This window comes from Stegastes partitus, unplaced genomic scaffold (assembly GCF_000690725.1).
Source record: "Stegastes partitus isolate 25-593 unplaced genomic scaffold, Stegastes_partitus-1.0.2 Scaffold575, whole genome shotgun sequence".
NCBI lineage: Eukaryota > Metazoa > Chordata > Actinopteri > Pomacentridae > Stegastes > Stegastes partitus.
The window spans coordinates 99,547-108,290 of NW_007578306.1; the positions used below are offsets into that span (position 1 = coordinate 99,547).

The window sequence follows — 8,744 nt, forward strand, 5'->3', positions numbered from 1 at the left end:
CAACCCAGTATGTTTAGCATCTTGTTGTCTCATTTTTCATAGCATGTGCGGGTTTGTATGTAAGATCTTCAAATTGGCTTGTGGCTAGCATTGAAATCAATATTTACATTTTGATCTGATGATATCAGCCTTGTTTTGAAGAAAACCATGCATGACTGACAGTGTCTCATCATGTCTTGGCTAAATTATTAACCCTGTGTCTGTAACCCTATGACTTGCTAAAGATGGAAGGTTGGTATGTTTCAGAAAAAAATAGGGTACTGAGCATTCTCAAATGTCCATAGCTGCCTGACCATACCTTTACCAAACCTGCTTCACCACGTCAGGGGTCACCTCTGGATAACAGATTTGCCCCACAGTTAGGATACCAAGTACATGAGTCAGAGCATCTCTGAAACAGCAAGACTTATGGGCTTCTTCCAGTCAGTCAGCATTGATGTGTAGAGGGGAAAACCATCCAACTCACAACCTGCGAAGGTACTTTAAAAAGTTCTCAGCTTCACTGTGCTGTTTGGCACATCGTCCTGGAGCAACAACGTGCCAGCCAAAAGCTTTGCTCCTGTTTCTCTTTAATTGCTTCAGATATTTGAGTTTTTGTGGACAGTGATATAAGACTCTTTACTATACAACTATACCCCAATGTGGGAGTCCTCCAACTTATTCCTGAGTGAGGCCAAGAACTTTTTGAAGTACCCTCATACTGGACTTAAAAGATCTGCTGCTGACATCTTGACACATCAGGGCATCTTTAGAACACCTGCAGAATCCAGGCCTTTCGTTGTCATAATGTTTTGCCTAATCGCACAAATGTACTCAAAGTTTCTGTCCTGGTAAATGAGTCAAATGTCCAAGATGCAGTGAGCACAAGTGGAGTAACTCATTCACCACTGTTTGTTTACTGCTGTTTTGACAGTTTAGTTTTTCTGTCTTTACTATGAATCTGATGCACTGTACTTCTGTATCTACAACAGTACAAGTCAAGCCCCTGTAAGAAGGTATGTGTGACTGGATGGATGGTGGTGTTGCCGGATGACCCAGCCAGACCCAACATCTTCCACCTCAATGACCCAGACAAAGGTCAGCGTCACACCACTAACAGAGCTTCTGCTGTTATTTGTGTCTTAATTCCGTTCAGTTCAGATACTCACAGAGTAAATATGCATCATTTTTCAGGCAATGTTTACAAGTTCCAGACTGGATCCAGGTTTTCAGCAATCATCTGGCACAAAAACCTGGAAGAGGCTTGTAGGAGCAGTAGACCTCAGGTATGTTCAGCACATGTACCATAATGAGACTGGACCATGAGTCTGTTTTAGTCAAGCAAAACAGTATTTCCTCTTCAGAGCAATCAGAAATACATGCTTTTTGAAAGACGATATTAAAAATGCAGTCGCTAAAGTAGAAACTCAACACCTGTGAAAACTGACACGATATAAAACACACTTGACTGTGGACACTGATAGCAGCAGCGTCTTTTTAGTGGCTTAAATAAGCCTAGGTCTCTACAAATGTCTGACTGATGACTGTGCTCTTGGATCTACAAGGTACTTGATTTAATTGGTTTATTCTGTAGATACAGCTTATCTTGTTTTTGTTTTTTTTCTATTCATCATGAATACCTGTTTTATTCTCTCAACAGATACCAGCAAACCTCATGTCATTCGAATGAGAGCAGACTTTACCCAGCAGGACATTACTGTGCCAAACCCATTTGTTTGGGAAGTATTGACTCAATGATCAAACACAAAGGAAATGGTGGTATCTACTTAAATGGGAGCAACAAGAAGCATCTAACACTGCAGCAGAAGCTCTGTGCCACTGGACATGTGGCTGTAACACCAACACACCTGCTGTGTTCTTTACCAGGACTAAATATAATGTGAGTTGTGAAAAATCCAGTCAAGGGAAGACTTTGCTGAGGTTGGTTTCTATCTCTAAGCTTCCTTTTTTCTCTGTTATTTGTTACGCTGCTATACTGTAAACATGTGAGCAAACACATAGGTTTTTGGCCCATGTTGGGTTTCTGAGTGGCTGAAAAGATGCGTCAGTGCACAAACGTGGATGACAGTGTTAGCTGACTGATGGCTGACGCTGATCCTCATTTCACAGACTAGCGTTGTACAGCCATCAAACTGAGCTCGAGTTTTCAATAAGGAGAACTGTTGCTCAAGTGAAAAATAAAAAATAAAATAGTGAAACTGCTATTGTTAAGCAAAAGAAAAATAATGGATGCCTGCTTGTTTTGTTGTCAAATCGAGTGAAAGATCAGCATTTCAACATCATGTCGAGGAGAAAAGTAGCAGTGCACATCCCCCACTCATGAATCTGGGTCTGTTTGTGCCATGAGGATGAAAAACAGGACCCCGTCTCAAGGCTTCATTATTATAATTAAAGATCAGCACTGCACTTACAAGGACAGACAATGAGTCCTCATCACCTTCAGCTCTGTGACATGCAACTGAACTAAATTAGTTCCAAAATATAGGATTTGTATTTATACACAAAACATAAAGCTTGCTTTATGAGCTGGTGTGAAATTGGAAACAATACTCAACATGGTGAAAATTACGTTGCAAAGGCCACCCAGCTATTATCTGTGCTGAGGCAGCTGGTCAAGTGAACTTACAGCAATTTACAATGAAGTACCAAGTTTTCAACAATCATGTATGTGTATATACTGTATTTATTTGTAAAAAGAGTTTATTTTTTGACAATTGGCTATCAATGGAAAAAATGGTGTGATGGAGTATCACTGATTCAGCATTTGCTGCAGAAAGCTGCTGCTCAGCGACAGTCTCGGTGGGAAGCCACCCTAAAATTTGGGCTGACTCCTGATCTCCAACTGAAGGACAATGAGATAAGGGAAGACTCCAGCATTGGTACGGGCAAATAATCTGCTTTAAATGCAAATGTTGTTTTTATTATTATTATAAAGGATAATTCTGCTTTGTTACAGCCTGGATTAAACATCTTTAAATCTAAATTTAGCTGGCCTATGTTCCACTTCTGTTGGTGGTGAATTATGGGTTATGGCCAAAGGACTGAGATTGCAGTTACAAGAGTCAAAGTTAGTATTCTTATGCGAGATAAGAGCTAGACTGTGTCATGTACTGTCCAACAAAGTTCTGATAGGCTCTCCTGGAAGACATTTGTTAATGAAAGAAACATGGAAAGTTATAGAAATAATTGTGTAAAAAATTCTAATTCAATACTGACAGGAGTATCTTCAAGCATTTATGCTATATTACTTTTAATATTACTTTTCAAAACAGACTGTCCAACAATCACACTGTCTGGTGGGACTGTAGGCCAGAAGAACTTCTCTCCAAAGTTGCCTTTTCCATTCTTTACACAATTATGTCTGCCATTTTTTTGTACGATAAACTGTGTGCCGCACCTAGAACGTCATAGAGAAAAGACTGTTTAAAAGTGTGCGTCATTATTAAACCCATGAGCATGACAACTTCACTAAAAAGAAGTCTGGCAGTCAACACCGTGAGCAGTCAGACAATCAGACAGGTTGAAACTAATTTCCAGATTATTCTAAATTAATTAATAGAAGAAAGAACAGCAGTATATTTATAACCCAAACTGTCTTGGGCCCATCTTGAAGAGGAATGCAATTCAAATCTGGCAAACTGCCTGTTAAATGACTTTTCAAATAAAGAATAAATGAAAGGGGCTGATTAACTGTTGCTCAACAAAAACTAGTGGGTCCCAAGAACTAGTGTGTGTAGTGCAGGGTCTGAAAAGTCAGCAAAGGACAGCACTTAATATGGTTTTGTCATGAGTGATGACTGTGCTGTTGGTGTGGTTATCTGGACTTCTTCCTAACTTGGCCATTATTGTACACATTGCTTCACTGACATACGTTGTTTCCAAACCATCTTGTTTTTGGCTCAGATTTGGTTGTAGAGGAGTTCCATGTTCACAGATGTCTTTTTCAATTTAGATTTAGTGCCATCATTAATTATACCAATACAGGCCGAGACTATGAAAATACTATCCAAGTTGTGACAACCCAGAATTATCCTTGAAGAGTAGAACTAATGTAAATGAAGTTAAACATTTACTAATAGATGTCATATTTCTAATGTCCCTGTTGTAACTCATTGTAACTGTCAATCATATATTATATAAATCAAAACAGTGGCAAAAAATATTGTAAAACAAGAAATGAAATCATCACTTAAGTAATCTAATCAGTTTAATGTTCTTTGTTTGTTTGTATTTTTCAGAACTTGTTTAGGTATTGTCCTTCACTCAGTTTTAAGTGCAGTTGTTCCTGCAGTATTGTCGCCTGTCTCCAGATGGATGCAGTCAGAAAGGCTCTTTTGTATTCCAGAACATTATTTTGGTGATGATGTCTTTTTAAGTCCATTTACCAGAAATCACGTCTTTCACATCATAGCAAATCATTCTGCTAGTCATACCACTGTATTTTGGAACAGGCATTTACTGGTGGTACTATTCCAACCATTCACTGGTTTCCATTCAGTCTGTCAATTACACTTTAGCAGACTGTCGAAACTTGCTTGAGTCTTTTGACTGATATATTGCTGTACAGCTGATTGCTGATATAAATATATCTGCATGACTTTAGGCTCAAAGGGTTTGTTGGTCCACCACTAATATTTCATCAGCTGTGAGGTGGGTGGACGGTAAGTTTTGTACAGACGTCCATGTTTTTATTTGTCCAGTACTTGGTTTATGACCAAATAATGACATTCCCATTGGCTTTAACTGGACTTTGTGTTTTGTGCTCCTTAGCACATACTAGCATGCTAAACTAACATGGTGAACATGCTAATTATTATGCTGCCTAACACATGCATGTATGAAGGAGAGCTGGATACAAGACTACAGATGGCGCCACTTGCTTTAAAAATGTAAATGTCAGTCAGGCTGTACATCATGTGTAAAGTCATACGTTCTGACACAGTCAGATTGTAATGTTTACTAAAGTTAGTATAGATTTTTATGCAGTGGATTACACAACCAAAGCAAGTTTCAAGGATCTGCTCAGTGATTTTCAGATTCAATGGAAACCACTGGCTGTCTGAGGTAATAACTTGATAAAAACATTGGTGTGGTCCTGAAAGAATTTGTTTTTCTCTGATCAAGAGACTCTCTGACGATAGGTCATTTTTCATTGACCATAAAATTTCCACTCTTTGTACTCATCCCCTCTGAATGACTGAGCCTGTTTTGTTTTTTTAATAGGTAGTATTGTACTATTGTATCTTTTATTGTAGGTCAGCTGAAAAAGGAGTGATTGACATTGTGGCATCACATTTTTGGACACAAACATTTTGCTGTCATGTCACTCTGCTGCCGTACAGTATATTGACCTTTATTATGTATTTTCTGAAGAGTGAAACTTCAGCAGAATTGAAGAATTCAAGCAATATCATTATCGTTTAATGTCTTGACCAGAGTCAGATGGCAAATCAACTTTTCATCTTGAAAGTATTCAACTGGTGACATTTTTGAATGTGCTGGAATTGTATTGGTATAAAGTGAAATGGTGGCTGTGACTGCTCACTTTAAGGTCAGATTTTAGAAATGATGCGATATCAGGTGAATTTCCATCTGTTGTGGAAAGTTATTCAACACACGAGGATGCTGGTTGCTTTAAGTCTGCTCTTGAGTAAGTGAAGCACATGATGAGCGAGATGGAAGGTCATTTAATCACTAAACTCGTCAGTTATTTAGTCTTTATGTTTATGTACAACCAGGACAGGATGTACAGATGTCATGCAGGGTATGAAGCCTCTATGCGGGTTTAGCAGTGAGAAGAGCAAGAATCTCAATGCAACAAAAGTGCCCTGTGTTTGCTGACACACAAGGTAGAAAACCCATGAAACAAAACTGATCACACCTCTGGCTCAGGTGGTAGAGTGTGTTGTCCTGACTTGAGTCCAGTTGAACACATTTTGCATATTTTGAAGACAAAGTAGAGCAACATAAAGTTTCATGTTTCAAATTATAGTTTCATGGGTGAAAATAGCCGACTGTTCAACTCTTAAGTAATGCAGTTACTGTAAGATACAACTTTTGATAATTTGGCATTGAAATAATATTACAAAGGAGTGTAGTCACTTCTGTTTTTTACTGAAGCTAGGCCAGCAGTCGTCAGGTACTAGACATACAGATGAAATTCATGTTGACCTTCAAAATCTACTGACTCTGGGAAAGACTGCAATGTTTGTGATATACCTGCTGTTCTCTGCATTTGACAAGACTGGATAATAGGGATGACATGTTTTGGTTGCACTTCTATACCACAAAAGAATCTGGTTATAATTGAATAGATAATGTGACATATTACAATTCTGTGAAGTATGAGCAGTTTATTGATCAAATAACCATAATGTAGCAAATATAATACCTGCCAAATCAAATCTATATCAGATATTTATATAAAATCCCAATATTGTCATGAAGCCATCCTGCTCTCTGATGCTTTACAACATTGTGGCCAAAATGACTAATGCTCCCAGAAATATGAAAGAAAGAACTACAAACATGGAAACCGTGGCAAAATATAAGACAGCTGAAGAATTTCTGCCACCTCATGAATTCATTATTTTTTTAGAATCAGTGCAAAGAGCCATTGTTTCTGTGATTATACTAAAGCCTATGCCATTGGGTCTTTGGGTGCAGAACATCAGTTACTCAGGCTAACTGTGGCAACCATGGAAGTGGGTTTAAGATGTTCTTATTTTCAAATTTTTGTTCCTCAAACAAATACGTGGAGATAACCTGTCAGCATGTGCCATTGAGATTTTCAAAATGCTAATGTTAGTTTAAAACATGCGCTGTTCAAAACAAAAACAAAAAAAAAAGATGGATGACACTCACCATTCATCCCACTGTACTAAAGTCAAGACAACATATGGTGACAGTTGGTGCTGGCATCTTGTGTTCATGGTATCATCTGTAGACAGAGTCTGTGCACTAGTGGCAGGACTATTGGAGACACAGTATCCAACCTCCTGCTCTGCTCATGTGTGCACACAGCCCTTCTCCATAACCAACCAAATATAGATTAGCAACACCAACAAAGTTAGTATTCTAGTGGCTGTGGTTAAGGCAGTAGGTTGAGTCACCTACTGATCACAGTGTTGACAGTTCAATCATTTGGGTTATTTTAAGTGTTTTATATTTTAGTTGTTACATCTACAACAGATTCTATTCCCAGGTTAGTTACCTTGGTTTTCCCTCTTCCAAAGTTTCACTACTGGCCCCTTATAATAGAGGTTGCTGAGCTGAAAACTGAACTGTGATCCTTTGACTGGCTTGTCGAGGTCCTCCTCCAGCAGCACAAGAAGCTGTTTTCCCGAATCCTATGCGAAGCCAGCGGCCCTTGGCCTTTGATACTTGGATGCTAATGTCCCTGGCCGGACTTCATCCTGCCACCCTTCCTGGGTGTCTGTAGTTCCTCACCATGATCCATGCAGTATCTGTGGTGATGGCATCCACTCTCTCTGCTGGCTGAGCCTGGACTCTCCGGTATTCCAGCCTGTGGAGCAGACAGTCTGCCCTTAGATAGTGTCCCATTCCACCCAGTTTCACCCAGTCCATAGGCTCACCATCTCCTGTGTCGGACCTCTGCAGGGGAATACCGCCTTGTTTGTCACTACGGCTATTGGGCCCAGACAGTTTCGTCCCCTCAGTGTCAGTTCTAGTTACCACTTTGCCCTTAGCACAGCCACCTGCAACTCTCTCAGTGCCACTACTCATTACTGAACATCAGTTCACATAGTTAGTCACCCACCTGCACTTAGTCAGCCTACTGGTGATTGGCCATACACTAAGATCAAAGCTTGGAATTTCAAAAGGAAACAGAAAATGGGTGGCCTGAAATCCTAATTGTTGGAGATTCTGTCATCAGATGGGGGTCCTTACTGCTTCTCGGGAGGAACAAGAACTGGTTTTATTGAATTCCAGCTCTCCTTGACAACCATCACTCTGTGCACGCTGTGATAGTGCATGCCAGCACCAATTATGTCATGTCAAGTCAATCCATTAAACTCTCCAGCTTTCACAGTTAAAAGTCTGAGGAGGACTGGTGTTTTGTCTGGTCCCACTCCCACAATGACTAACAGTTCTCAATGCTTTAGCGACTTTTTAGTTTGCATCTGTGGATGGGAAATTTTTACTACTGCCACTGGACCTCGTTTCATGAGTCATTTTGATTCATTCTGAGTAATGAGGGACCTGTTGAAACATGAAATGACAAGCCACAGTTAAACTGCAGATATTTGAAACTGGAATTAATACTCGTCAGAATTCAAATAACCACAGTTTACATTGCTGATGCCGCTACTGCAAAGACTCTGGTTAACAGGTCACCAGTACAACATGGAAGCACTCAAGATGATTTGACTTTATTTCTGTTAAGCTCTTGTTTTGTCCATTTTTACAGTTTCTCTCACAAATGTTGACAACAGAAACAAACGGTCCCATGCTGGCATGGTTTGTTTTTCCATTCCTAATTATCCAAATACATAAGATCCAAATGTAGTGTATGTTAGCAACAGTTTGTACATGATTCTATCATATCACTATTCTCATGAAGTGTTTGAACAAGTATTGGTTTTCTGCTTTCTCTCAGTTGTTTTATTACTTATATTGTATATGTCAGATCTAAACATATTTCTGTTTTTATCCAATTCCTCTGAGGATACACTGATTGTGTTTTACGGGACATTGCATGTATTTTTTGTGTGCAAAATTTC

General features: G+C 39.3%; 1 protein-coding gene across 1 annotated transcript in view; it reads left to right on the top strand.

Moving 5' to 3' along the window:
* Positions 1-1,863, top strand: part of LOC103362446 (ras-specific guanine nucleotide-releasing factor RalGPS1) — an 82,062-nt gene extending 80,199 nt beyond the window's left edge. Inside the window, exons 18-20 of the mRNA XM_008288803.1 lie at positions 972-1,077; positions 1,174-1,265; positions 1,640-1,863. Of these exons, the coding sequence (XP_008287025.1) occupies positions 972-1,077; positions 1,174-1,265; positions 1,640-1,669 (228 nt within the window). The 3' untranslated portion in view covers positions 1,670-1,863. The remainder of the gene's footprint in view (positions 1-971; positions 1,078-1,173; positions 1,266-1,639) is intronic.
* Positions 1,864-8,744: the final 6,881 nt, after the last annotated feature.